This window comes from Terrapene carolina, unplaced genomic scaffold, assembly GCF_002925995.2.
Source record: "Terrapene carolina triunguis isolate 2854851 unplaced genomic scaffold, T_m_triunguis-2.0 Scaffold33723, whole genome shotgun sequence".
NCBI lineage: Eukaryota > Metazoa > Chordata > Testudines > Emydidae > Terrapene > Terrapene triunguis.
The window spans coordinates 463195-477387 of NW_020698074.1; the positions used below are offsets into that span (position 1 = coordinate 463195).

Below are 14193 nucleotides of genomic sequence, written 5' to 3' on the forward strand. Positions count from 1 at the left end.
TAGAGGTCTCGGAGCCGGGCGGAGAGTGGACTCCATCAGGAGAGCCCTGAGGCGAATGTCCCTCTCCTTCTGGGTGCGAGACCAAAAGTTCTTACAGATCCGGCAACGCTCCTTGATGTGTGATTCCCCCAAGCACTTAGGCAGCTGTCGTGGGGGTCACTCACAGGCATAGGCCTTCCACAGATCGAGCAGGGCTTAAACCCAGAAGCTGCTAAGGTCCCCGCTGGGACCTTAACTATCAGCTAACTATGCACTTAACTACTTAACACTAACTACAGTCGAACAAAGGCCCGAAGGAACAAAGTCCAATGGGAGAAACCGCTAGCTCTTGACAAGCAAGAGAGGCGCGCCGACTGACCACCACGGGCAGTAAGAAGGAACTGAGAGGGCATGGGCTGGCAGCGCCTGGATATACTGTGGATGAGTGCAGCACTCTAGAGGGCACTACAGTCGGCCCTACGGATACTGCTAAGGCAAGCTGACGGCCGCTCATGTGGGCACGCGCACACCTAGAATGGAATTGACATGAGCAAGCACTCAAAGAAAAATAACTGGATACATAAGAACGTAAAATAATCAAATGTACATAGTGCTTATTTACAAAGCAGTGTTCAAAATGAAGGAGATGGAGTACATGGGAACTTTCCAAGTCTCTGATGGAGCTCAGTTGCCTTTCTAATCCCTTGCCAGTGAGGACTTATCCTTAGATGATAAATTTGAGAAGCAAATTTTTTGTCTGTATGATGTGCCACTTTGCACCAAAAGAGGCATGTATTTTCCTTTTTCCCTCCAGAAGGATATTCCCAGAACTCTCTACATAGGCTTTATTTATTCCATTGCTACTTCCCTGAAACAGGCTCAGTTCAAACACAGATACAAAGGTTTTTAAACACACTAACATCTTCAGAAACTTTATACGTGATGGAAATTACACAAGTGTTTAGAACACACAGTGTTTAATACTTTATCTCTGTGCCTCTAAACATTAGCACATTTAGCATACTATACCTTTTATAATATTTTCTCAAAGAATTTGAAGAGCAACTAGCAAAAGACAAAAACTAACTGGAATTTTTTTTTTTTTTAAAAGTACAACAGAAGCAGGAAGTCTGCCAAACAACCTGTGGGGTCGTTGGACAATTGAGGTGCTAAAGTAGCATTCAAGGAAGACAAGGCCATTGTATCGGTCTTCATTGCAGAGGATGTGAGGGAGATTCCCACACCTGAGCTATTCTTTTTAGGTGACAACTCTGAGAACTATCCCAGATTAAGGTGTTGATAGAGGAGTTTTTGGAACAAATTGATAAATTAAGCAGTAATAAGTCACCAGAATGTGATGGTATTCACTCAAGAATTCTGAAAGGGCTCAAATATGCAATAGCAGAACTACTAACTATGGTATGTAGCCTTCACTTAAATCAGCCTCTGTACCAGATGACTAGAGAATAGCTAGTATAACACCCATGTTTAAAAAAGGCTCCAGAGGTGAACACCTGGCAATTACAGGCTAGTAAGCCTAACTTCAGTACCAGGCAAACTGGCTGAAACTATAGTAAAGAACAAAATTATCAGACACATAGATGAACACAATGTTGGTGAAGAGTCAAAACAGCTTTTGTAAAGGGAAATCATGCATCACCAATCTATTAGAATTCTTTGAGGATGTCAACAAATGTGGACAAGTGTGATCCAGTGGATATAGTGTACTTGGACTTTCAGAAAGCCTTTGGACAAGGTCCCACACCAAAGGCTTGTAAGCAATTATGGGATAAGAGGGATCCATATGAGTTACTGGTTAAGAAAGGAAAACAAAGGGCATGAATAAATGGTCAGTTTTCATAGAGGAGAGAGGTAAAGATTGGGGTCCCCCCAAGGATCTGTACTGGGACAAGTGCTGTTGAACATACTCTTAAATTATCTGGAAAAATGGGTAAACAGTAAGGTAGCAAAGTTTGCAGACAGTACTAAACTACTCAAGATAGTTAAGTCCACAGCTGACTGCGAAGAGTTATAAATTAGTGGTTACTACTCCAGAAAGTCGTCATGGATGACTCTCTGAAAATATCTGCTCAATGTGCAGCGGCAGTCAAAAAAGCTAGCAATGTTAGGAACTATTAGGAAGGGGATAGAAAATAAGACAGAATATACCATAATGCCACTATATAAATCCATGGTACACCCACATTTTGAATACTGTGTGCATTTCTGGTTACTCCATCTTAAAGATCTATGAGAACTGGAAAAAATACAGAGAGGACCAATAAAAATTATTAGGAGTATGGAACAGCTTCCATATGAGTAGAGATTAAAAAGACTGGAACTATTCATTTTAGAAAAGAGATTAAGAGGGGGTATGATAAAGGTCTATAAAATCATGGTGTGGAGAAAGTGATAAGGAAGGTGTTATTTACCACTTCACATAAACCAGGAGTCTCCCAATGAAATTAATAGGCAGCAGGTTTAAAACAAACATAAGGAAGTACTTCATGCAATGCACAGTCAACCTATGGAACTTGTTGCCAGGGGATGTTCTGAAGGCCAAAAATATAACTGGCTTCAAAAAAGAATGAGAAGTTCCTGGAGAATAGGTCCATCAATGGACAAAACCACATGCTCTCAGTGTCCCTAAACCTCTGCCTACTAGATGCTGAGACTGGACGACAGGGGATGGATCACTTGGTGAATGCCCTGTTCTGTTCACTCCCTCTGAAGCGTCTAGCATTGGCCACTGTTGGAAGCCAGGATACTGGGCTAGATGGACCATTGGTCTGACCCAGCATGGCCATTCTTATGTTCTTATCAGTTATCAGTCACTACTGCTTAACAGTAACAGACCACTGATAGTTTTTTAAAGAATGCTTTTGTAAACATCACTATGGGAATTTTCCAACTAAATCATCCCCATTATTTTTTTTTACTAAAACTTGTAAATACAATCAATTTTCATTGTTAATTTTTTGATAGTGGCCTCTGATCAAAGTTTCAAAAATTAATTATTTAAGAACTCTAAAACCAGTTATAAAAAGCATATACTCTTGCAATAGTTTCTCAGAGGATCTAGCTTGACTACAAACCTCTTTGAAAGTTGATAGTATTAAAATAATTGTTCAGCTTTGTCTTATGGCAGTTAAATAATGTGGCAGTCCCAGTCTGAATAAACTTGGAAGTTTCCCACCTGGAAATTTGCTTCAGTACTTACCTGGGACGGTAAGGCTTACTCCCTATCATCTTCTGAAACCTGTATATAGCTGGGGTTACTCAAGGTGTAAAACTTTCTTCAGGACAATGTTTTCATAAATATACATACAGAAATGCTTGATACTTATAACAGAGGAAAATGATTTCTTCTTGCTTGCCTGTCTGTCAATTATCTGTTCCATCTTTCCAAATTCAGGGTGGGGTCTCCAGAAGAAGTATGGATGGTAAGAGGAAGAGACTGGCTGTGCTATCTCCTAATCCACTGCAGCGGGAGACAAACCTGGCTTAAAGACTTGTGAAGAAAAATGGCACTTGTTAACATGGGTACCAAATTAGAGCTTGTGTCAGGGCAAGATGCCAAAGTGAAATTCTCTGTTCATCTATAAAACAAATAAGGCCTGGGCAGCCTCAAATTTCCCCCCATGACTACATGAAAGCGCCTTCAGACTGACTTGAAGAAATGATCTCTAATGGTGAGAGGATACTGCAATTCTACCCAATCAGTCCATGGCATGCATACAGAAATTATCAACATGGGAGCTAAATATGATGCAGGCAGCATTTTTTTAAATATAAATATTTATATGTAGGAGCTAGACAGACTACTAATTTATTTCACAAATACATCTCACTGATGTATTTGTCACCAAATATCAATCTCTCATCATTAACCTGGAGTGAGTGGACTTTGACTGGCAACCTAGGCTCTGTATTCCATTACCAGTTTACATGAGACAAACAGTATTTTGGGCATTTGTAAATGCATTCATATGACAAACATTTATTAATGTGTATAGTGAAATTTTCAGTGTATAAGGTATTAAGAAGCACAAAGATTCAAATCGGACCTGTATATCCTGTAGGTGCTTCTGAAAATCTTCCCTGTATTTAGGTAGACAAACTTTTTAAAATTATATATCATTCAATGAATTTTAAGAGAATATTTCCGATCAATGAGTTATATCTTTGCAGTCTACATAGTTGCATGCCTGGAAAGGTTGGAGGCAAAATTTACACTGGACAATTAGAAAGGTATTTATTTACAATTTATTTCAAAGAACATTTTTATGAAAACAAATTAATTAAAAATTCAGTGGTACTAGACTATTTTAGGATATTTGCAATTGCAAAACTGGTAAGTTTGCTAAAATGGAAAAACACTAGTTTTCATTCTCCTGATAACCTTGCTGGTCCCAACCTCACCACTTTATTTCCTTCTTGCTTAGTTTAATGTTTACCATATTCTAAGTCTATGGCTCATAATAATTGACCTTTACCATAACAAATAGAATAATTCCAGTTACCATTAAGCATCAAATGCATTTATTGCTGCATAATTCACCAGCCTTACTCCTCAGTCTGGCTTTGCCTTGTATGTATTTGTTTTCAAAAGGAAAACGTTATATTTGAAAGTTATAATTGAGAATTCTGTAAAATGCTTCCTTTACTGAAAATTGAAATTTGACAGTTGGGGTTTGTCTTCAATGGACTTTTTACCTTGAATTAATTTATTGCCAATTAATTCAGGGGAACTAATACGTTTGTAAAGGCTAGCATGGATATTCCCAAAATATTTTTTCCCAGGACACAAGCATTTAATCCTTATCCTAGGACTCCGCCCTTAAAACACCGAAAACAAATCTGTTATCTGTAGTTTTTAAAGGAAATTTTAAACAAAATTAAAAATCAACACAATTTAAGTTTACAGTGTCCTTTCAACTTCAACTAATTACCCCAACTTCCTGGCTAGGGCTTAGGTTGAGCACAACACAACAGTCAAATTTTACTTTAAGACAATTGGCATGTCAAATCACCTTTACATTTATTATTCTGACTCTGGATATATTGTGGTTTTATTTTTACATACAACTGCAAAATATAGATATTCTACCCCCATAATCAAACTTTTTAAGAACCATAGGTATATGTTTTAAAATACGTGTTCCAGCTTAAAAGTTTTGCATTATAACCTTACAAGGAAAGAAAGGCTATTAAGAGATGACATCGTCCTTAGAACTATCTGAACTTTTTGCTGACCACCAACACTGTAAAACTTCTTTTCACTGCACTACATCTTTATGCGCATTCATTAGAGATCTCCAGTTTAACATGTACAAGACACCATTAATTATAGTTGCAATTAAACCGAGCTAGCTTTTATTTACAACATAGGAAATAAAGCCCAAGTAAAGGATTACTGTAGCTTGTCCACTGTCAATGGGAGCAATATGCATTTTTATTGTAAACTTCCACACTCCTATCCTATGATTCAATGAATAAAAAACAGATCCTTTTCACAGGAAAGTGCATACTCAGCAATCTGTTACCTGTGACTAGCAGATATGGTCAGGTCATTATTGAGGATTAAAAATTTTTAAACATTTAAAATTTATGTTTAGTTTTTTTTAAGGACATGGGATGTTTAAATATGGTGTGACATATGATTGTGGTCCAAGCTTCTTATAAAAACATGATTTCTTTGTCTTTGTGAACATAAACAACCCCCGCCATCAACCCTCCAAAAAAGTAAAGAACCAACTTTTAGCCTTGCTATCTATGTACCCAAGATAACATCTCTCTCTCTCAAAGGGACTGATAGTTTTTTTCCCCCCCTGTCCACATCATTAAGGAAAAAAAGGTTATAACATTAGGCCATAAACATACTTAAATAGGGTTATTTTTGTAGTGTAATTGGGACAGACTCCATGTTCAGAAAGAATGGAAATAGCGAAGTCCTCCTGAGGTCAAGCCTTAAAAGAACACTCTTCAGAACAAACAGAATTAATATCTTATACATTCACACTTATGAAGAAGGATTAAAGTAGGGCTGTTAAACTGTAATCTGAGTGACAATTTAAAAAAACAGGGATTTTCTGTACCACTGAAATAAAGATAGCAAAATCCTTTATGAGAAATGGGATACTTAGAATGTCTAAAAAAGCAGCATTCTGAACACACAGCAATTATGCAGAATCTTTTGAAAACAATATTGGTGCCTATGACATCTATAATCTTTCACATAACATGATTAAATAAAACAGAAAAACGGCCTGTATACATTGTTAATTTTTTTTCAAGTAATGTTATGTACATTTTATTGCCAGTATATGCACAATGGTAAGCAAAGAACTATAAATACACAATGTAGTTAAACAGTAGAAAACAAAGAAAGTTGCACACAAGGGAGGAGAGAAAGGGGAGACACTACTTTCCTGATGCAGCTGCTAAAAAAAAAAAAAAAAAAAAAAGTCCAGTGACAAATAATGAGAATTTTCCTTTTTTAAAGTTTTTACATACATTTCTACATTTCCCCTGCCCAAAGAAAACATCTCTGCAACAGCAGCAAACTGCTTCTTTAATAACCATGTCTCAACTTTCTCTGTCAGATTCACTTTAGATTAAGTGAAAATGACCTCTCACAGAGTGTAACTGCAAGTATCCAGCTCCACTTTTTTCAGTTTTGTCTTTCAAGGTAACTAGCAATTGAAGTGCATTTGGCTACATGATAAAGAACAGGGCTTCGAATACACAGTAGCAAATGGTGATTTGAAAAAATAATTAAAAAAAAAGATTTCTATAGACAGTTTTTCCACAAGACACTATGGGCAGCAGCTCAGTCAAAAGTAATCACCCTGAAGAGGTAGAGAGAATTTTAGCGTAGCATAAAAGAACATCCTTGGCACTGCTATTTTCTCTCTTACCAGGACACATGTCCTAAAACTAGACCATACCATAGTAAAAAAAACCCAGGTTCCATCATTCCTGGATAGGGTGCTGTTTTACCCCATCTCTCAGCTAAGTAGCTTGTTGATTACATCTGAGAAACAGAAAGACATTCAGGGACATATATTTACTTGATTTTTGTTCTCTCTTTCCATTATCATAAATACAAAGAAGCATTATTAACAATAAACTAAAATTTAAAAAATAAAACAACCTGAAAACATTTTCACACCTTAATCCAGATGGGTCTTGATGATGCTATTCAAGAAAACCATGCAAATAATTTGGTGCAGCTTTCCCAATTCATCCATAACTTTTTTTTTTTTTTTTTTTTGGAAAAAGTGGCAAGATTCATAGTGCTTGTGATTCTCCCCCCACCCTAAAAATTCAGTGCAGAATGTTGTAGTGCTTTTAAAAAGACAAGCAATGAACTGCACTGTTGTCATATATCCCCCATGTGAGTTACAATACAACACTACTGGTTCCAGCAACTAGGTTGAGAGGAAACATTCTAGTGATAAAGATAAATACATACTGAGCATGCTTGGGCAGAGCACTCCACTCTGAGGCATCCTGCTTGAAGAAAGGATGGTGACAAGGATGGTTCAGGTCCATCAAGTAAGTGTTTTCTCTGCTGCTAGAAAGCAGGTTGTCACACTATCACCAATTTTGCAACACTGGACCCTGAACAGGCTGTCTTCCACATTATGATGTGCTAGCTGTACTAGTCCTCTACGGCTCACACTAAATTCTTATTTATGGGACAAACATACAACCAATGAACAATATCACTTTCAAAGAACTGGATCAATCCAGTTTTTTTATGGGCATAATTCTCATACTCCAGAATATCCCAAACAAGATACAAATAAGATGATGTACCATCAACACAGTGACTGAGTCTAGTTGCAGTTCAGACTAGTCCTGCCTTGTTTCATATAATTTCTTCTTTCTAGCAAAGGATATGATATTTAAACAAAACTGCAATAAAAATGGCATGTTATTCTGCAGCCAAAAATAAAAAAGCAAAAGAATTTAGATTTTAACTTTTAAAGCTTAAAGCATTCCTGTTTAATTAGCATTTTTAAAAATTCTTTTTAAATACAGTCATAACACTGGTAAAAGTTAATGGGAAGACACACAGAGGAGTGCGAACAGGAAAAGTGATGGATTAGATTTTTAAAATTTATTGTGTTTTGACCAGCTGATATTAATACTGTTTTCTCCTTGGATTTGGAATAATTCTACTGCAACAGTCACATGCAGGCTGAGGGTTAGCCATCAGTTTAAAAAAATAACAAAAAAAGAAAACAAAAGACAAACTGGAGAGGGGGAAAAAAAAAAAAAAGTTCCAAAGGTGTGTGAGAGAATTTTCCTTTCACTGATATCAGAGTGCCTGTCCTTTCTTTAGAAGACCTGGTTCACTGTCGTCAGTTTCATTAGCTTTGTCCAGATACATCTGCTGCTGTGTCACCTGCTCCAGAGCCTGTTTGTGCACGTTTGATGTAAAGGTTCAATAATTTCATCTGAAGATTTAATTCAGAAATGCATTTGTTTAACATTTATCAGAAACACAGTTTAATAGTAAAAATTCTAAAATAGTCTATCAGTAATAGTAAGAAGACAGACAGTGAAGAAAATTCTAAATAAAGCTGAGTGAATAATGGATTTTTTGCTTCGCCGGTAATGCTGAAACACTTAAATAAGTTTTGTTTCAGGTCAAACCGAAAATGAATTTTTTTTGGCGAATCAAAAAGTCTGAAATATTTAGAATAAGGTTGAAACAAAACATTTTGGTTCAACCCAACATTTTTCATTTCAGTTTTGAGCGGTTTTACAAAAATAAAGGACTAGACTCAGAAAATGCCTGGGGGAGGGGAGAAGAGGACCTCTTTTATAATCTTTATCCCAGTATAGTCCTGGGGGAATTCTGCGCCAAAAAATTAAAAATTCTGCAAATTTTATTTTTCAAAACAACACTATATAATCATGCCAGTTTCAATTATTTTGGTAATTTATTTCAAAATAGCTGTCAGCAAGTATGTCTGTAACAATACAGACACTCACAAATTCCCCCAGAAGTAGAGAGTTAAAGAAACCCCTACGACAACCCAGTTCCTGTTTCTCTGCCCCCCCCCCAAGACACTCACACCCACTACCCCCCAGAGTCCAGGAATCCAGAGGGAGAAACAGCCTGATGCTGGATCCCAGGCTTGCATGGAGTTTCCCCACATGCCACTGCTTCCTTCCATCAGGGTGTGCTGGGAACTCTTCCTCCCCCTCTCCCCGGCCTTGTCTTCTATTTGCGAGCTGGGCTTCGCCAGGTCCAGCAGCCCCTAGTGGTGACCAATAGCTCTGAGCTCATTTTTGTGGGGGGAAAAAGGAAATTCTGCATGCACAACATTATTTTCTGCAAAATTCTGCATTGTGCAGTGGCACAGAATTCCCCCAGGAGTAGCCCAGTGGTTAGGGTCTCTTCTGAGACATGGGAGTCCCAGGTTCAATTCCCTCCTTTGCCTGATGTGGATCAGGAACTTGAACTGGAGTCTCCCACATCCAACATGGATGACCTAACCACCTGGCTATAGAGTAATTCTCACACTTTCTCTCTGGCCCAATGATTACCCATTGTCAATTATAGTAGATATTCATGGTCATTTATGACAATAGATAGTCATTTTGCCAGGGAAAGAGATTGAGAGCGACTCTCTTGTGTGGTAATTAGGGCACTCAACCTAGGATGTGAGAAATCCAAGTACAAGTCACCGATCCTCATGAGGCAGAGTAAATTGAACCTGAGTTTCCCACACTCAGCACAGTACCCTAACCATTAAACTAAAGATTATAAGGGAGGTCTGGTAACCAAAAAATATTCATCTAACTTTAAGCTTTCGTGGGCTATAGCCCACTTCTTCGGATGCAAGCTTATGCTCAAATAAATTTGTTAGTCTCTAAGGTGCCACAAGTACTCCTGTTCTTTATGTAAATTAAATTTTTCTGCAAATGTGCAGCCATCCAAAAAGATGCATTAAAGATTTTGTGTTTCTCAAATAATACAAAAATAATATGTACTTAAAAGGTTGTGGCATGCAAATTACTTAAGGAGAGGAACAGATAGAAACATAATTGGTTAATTTACTTCTAATGTACCTTTATCTCCCACCAAACAATGACATTTTCAAAAGGCAACACCAGATGGAGCAATGGTGGAGATGAAAGTCAGTACACTGATTATGTTCGGTGTGGAATTACCTACCATCTTATGTAATATATACACAACACTAAGTCAATACACTGATTTTGAAGGTGTACTCAACCATCTTAAGGATGTTTATGCGAAGGTTCCTTAATCTAATTTTTCAAGGAGAATTTTTTTTATATTTTGAGGCACAGTTGTGCTTTTGAGCTAATTTATAATATAACCAAATCTAATCTAACACAGCAAAACATGGGGCCTAATTCAGCATTTCTTATAAATCAATTAAAACTTCACTTGCATGAAGATTGGATTTATGGTTTGCATATTTTTGAGTCTCACATATGAAAGTCACCTTGATCCTCTCTGTTTGCTAGTAGCTTCAGCAACCTGGGTTATTATTCCTTCAGATATATACTTTCTTAGTTTTAATAGTTGCTCACAACTACACCGCATGTAAACATATACATGCAATTAGGGACTAGGATTTCTGTAAATGGCATCCTCCACTTACTTTGCTGCCTGTGAGTTGACTGAGATGTGGTTTTAGTTCATCGCCAATTACTGCATGAATGGCTACAAGGCAGAAAACACAAGCCTTACGAACACTGCTCTCTGAATTATCATAACCCTAGAAAGCAAGGAAATTAACATTAATAGGTAGCATATGACTAAAATTCCAAGAGAGAGATTTCTTTTTATAGATACATCCCCCCAAAAAATCACACTAAATGAATGTTAAGGTTACCAAGAGAAGCACTCCAAAGTTAGAAAATGCCAAAATTAAACTTGCCCAGGTAAACAGAGGTTATTTATCAGTAACTGTTGTTCTCTGAGAGTCACCTCTGTGCATTTACACTTGTGGAATATGGTGCCCCAAGCATAGAACTGTGGAACTGCCTTGAAAATCCACGTCCATTGAGAAGCACGAGAGAGATCTTGCATGGGTGCAACATCATTGCCCTACTCAACAAGAATGCATCCACCAACCACCTCAACTCCTTCCCTCTAACTGTGGAGTCCAAATGTTATATAGAACTGTGAGGTAGAGAGGAAGGGGGTAGGTAGTATGAATATACAGAGACGACTTCTGAAGAACAATAGTTACTGGTTAGTAATCTCTTTCTTCATCAAGGGTCTCCGTGCACTCCCACTTGTGGGATATCAGCAGGATGATGGTGGCTTCTTAGTTAAATATGGACTGTTGTGCTGCTCTCTCAAACTGAGCATCAGAATGCAACTCTAAGGCTGAGGAGCAGTGCTTTGTGAAAGTGTGCACTGAACTCCAACTTGCTGCTTGCTGAGCTTGAAGTTTCTTACGTACTTGTTGAGGTTTCTGAGGTCCAGGATGGGTGTCAGACTGTCATTCTTCTTGGGCATCAGGAAATAGCAGACGTAAAATCCTTTCCCTGGGTGTTGCTAAGGAACCTCATCTTTGGCTCTCTTCTTGAGAAAAGAATCCGCATCTTACAAAGGGATTCTCTCCTATGAGAGGTCCCTGAAGAGGGAGGTAACCATATGGTTGCTTGTGCAACCTTATTTCTGGAATTTCCTAACCTTTGAGAGCTTGTTGTCACAACTGTAATGCCCATTTAATGTAAGTTTCTTAAAAATGTAACTTCCTAATTCTTTTAAACACCCCCCACCAAATATTGTGGAATCAGACTGACCCCCAACTTAACAAATCAACAGAGTTTGGACCATTAGGTCCACAGACATCTACCACTTGAGCTCATGGAGTAACTGGCAGCAGCAGCAGGTTGCCATCCTCCATGTGGACCAACACTAGAGTAGGATGACACACACACTTTGCCAGTAGGTTTCACAGCTATTTGCTGACCGTAGAAGAATGCAGACTCAGGACTACCAGGTTAAATTCCAGGTTCTGAAGGGAGTGTTTGCTAGTGGTTAGAGACCCTTTTTCCCGTTTCACTCAGCCTCTTCCTGTCCTCTTCTGTTCTTAGCCTCTTTTCTCCAGCTTCTTCCCCACCATCCCCATCTGGCTCCTATCCCCCTCTTATTCCTTCCCTGGCTCCTACCCCCAATCCTCTATTCCTGCCCTTCCCCAGCTCCTGCTGTCTGTGTCCCCCTCTTCACTTCTATCCTCCTGCAGAGTTGGGCTAGAATATACCAAGTACAGGTGGAATCTTTGGAGAATTTAGCTGTCAAAGTCTAACAAGTTTCTCCTGAGCATGAGCAAATAGAACTGTTCTGACCTGTCCAAATATGGGCAAGTTTTCATGGGGATAGCAAAAAAAGGCATCCCCCACAAGAGGGCGACTCCTCCTGCCTCAACACCACCAAATTTCAAGTCCTTGGTCCAAAGCATGGAACAAAATAGTGACAGGATTATTATTATTTTTAACGTGGGCAATACAATGCACTTTCCCCTAATCTATTTCTTGGAAATGGCTGAATCATTTTTACTAAAACTTCCCTCCCTGCCAAAAAAAAACCCAAACAACCCCCCCCCCCCCCCCCGAAAAAAAACCCCCAAACACACATGCCTGAGACACTTAGCAAGGACAATTTCAGTCCAAACTGTTAAGTTTGGCAAAATTATAAGCATCTGAAAACAGGTTCTTATAATGGAAAGTATCTGGCAACCTTACTTATGGCAACATTTCCTGCACTTCCTATAAAGAGGATTATGATGGCACTGTAAAAATATCTTTTGTGCCAAAAAAGTAATACTAGAAAGAAGCACAGCTGAACTGGTACAAAAATTTCCATTTTAATACACTGGTTAACATAAAACAAAGTTTAAAAACATTTAAGCTATACTTCAGTCTGCCCTATCCAAACCTCCGCTCGGCTATGAGACCATTTGGGTATGTCTACAGTGCAATAAAATATCCATGGCTGACCCATGTCAGCTGACTTGGACTCATGGAGGCTTGGGCTGGGGGGGGCTATAAAATTGCAGTATAGATGTTCAGGCTCAGTCTGGAGTCTGGGCTCTGGAACCCTCCCCCTCATGGGATCTCAGAGCCTGGGCTCCAGCCCAAGCCCAAACATCCTCTGCAATTTTTATAGCCCCGCAGCCTGAGCCCTGTGAGCCTGAGTCAGGTGACACAGGCCAGCCACGGGTGTTGTATTGCAGTGTAGACATACGCTTTGTGGCCCTGTCTTCTCTCTCTCATTTTTAAAATAGTGGATTTTATACAAAAGAAAATAAAAACTATTTTTAAAGGAACAGAGAAAAATATTACATAGTATCTAGAATCATAGAGTATCAGGGTTGGAAGGGACCTCAGGAGGTCATCTAGTCCAACCCCCTGCTCAAAGCAGGACCAATCCCCAGACAGATTTTTGTTCCAGATCCCTAAGTGGCCCCTTCAAGGATTGAAGGTTTAATAGGCCAATGCTCAAACCACCGAGCTATCCCCACCCCACTATACAAAACCTTTAAACTGAATTAATAGAGCCAATTTAAGTCACCCAAATGTATGATAAGATCCTGCAATATGCTGAGCATCTAATAGGTGAAATCATAACTTCACTGGATTAAGATTCTTAATGATTTAGTAGAGATCAGCATGTGGAACATAAACATGATGACTGCATAATATTATTTCTTTAACATGAACCAAGAAATCTCAAATGTTAATTTCAATGTATATCATCACTAGCCACTAGATTAAGAAATCTTCCTGAAAATAAAGTATCACTAAAATGGTTTCAAGTAATCTAATCTAAAGGCTGAAAATGTGTTGCACCTGGATAAACGTTTTTTAATGTTTCTAAAATCTTAGGGATTCTGTGCATTGTGGTCTGTTGAAGTAAATGAGAGCCATTTCTAATCAACGGCACAATTAAAAACTGCAAATAACTAAATTCAGTAAAATGACTGCTAGATTATTCTGCACATCAATACAAAACCAGACCTCAGTTGCCCCAAAACAGATTATCCAATGTTTTCATTCTTTGGGCAACTTCACAAAAGAAAAGTCACCTCATGGACTCTCTTTCCAAAAACCAAATCCCGCCCCCCTCGTTCTTAAAATATTTAATTTTAAGAAATGAAGGGAGAGCTTTACAGGACAGTTTTGAAACACAGATTGAGAACCACTACT

General features: G+C 38.4%; 1 protein-coding gene across 1 annotated transcript in view; it reads right to left on the minus strand.

Moving 5' to 3' along the window:
* Nucleotides 1-8261: 8261 nt before the first annotated feature.
* LOC112110664 (CLIP-associating protein 2) overlaps nucleotides 8262-14193 on the minus strand; it is a 271547-nt gene continuing 265615 nt past the window's right edge. The window contains exons 39-40 of the mRNA XM_029914219.1: nucleotides 10632-10748; nucleotides 8262-8447 (exon numbers count right to left, since the gene is read on the minus strand). Coding sequence (XP_029770079.1) covers nucleotides 8361-8447; nucleotides 10632-10748 — 204 coding nt within the window. The 3' untranslated portion in view covers nucleotides 8262-8360. The remainder of the gene's footprint in view (nucleotides 8448-10631; nucleotides 10749-14193) is intronic.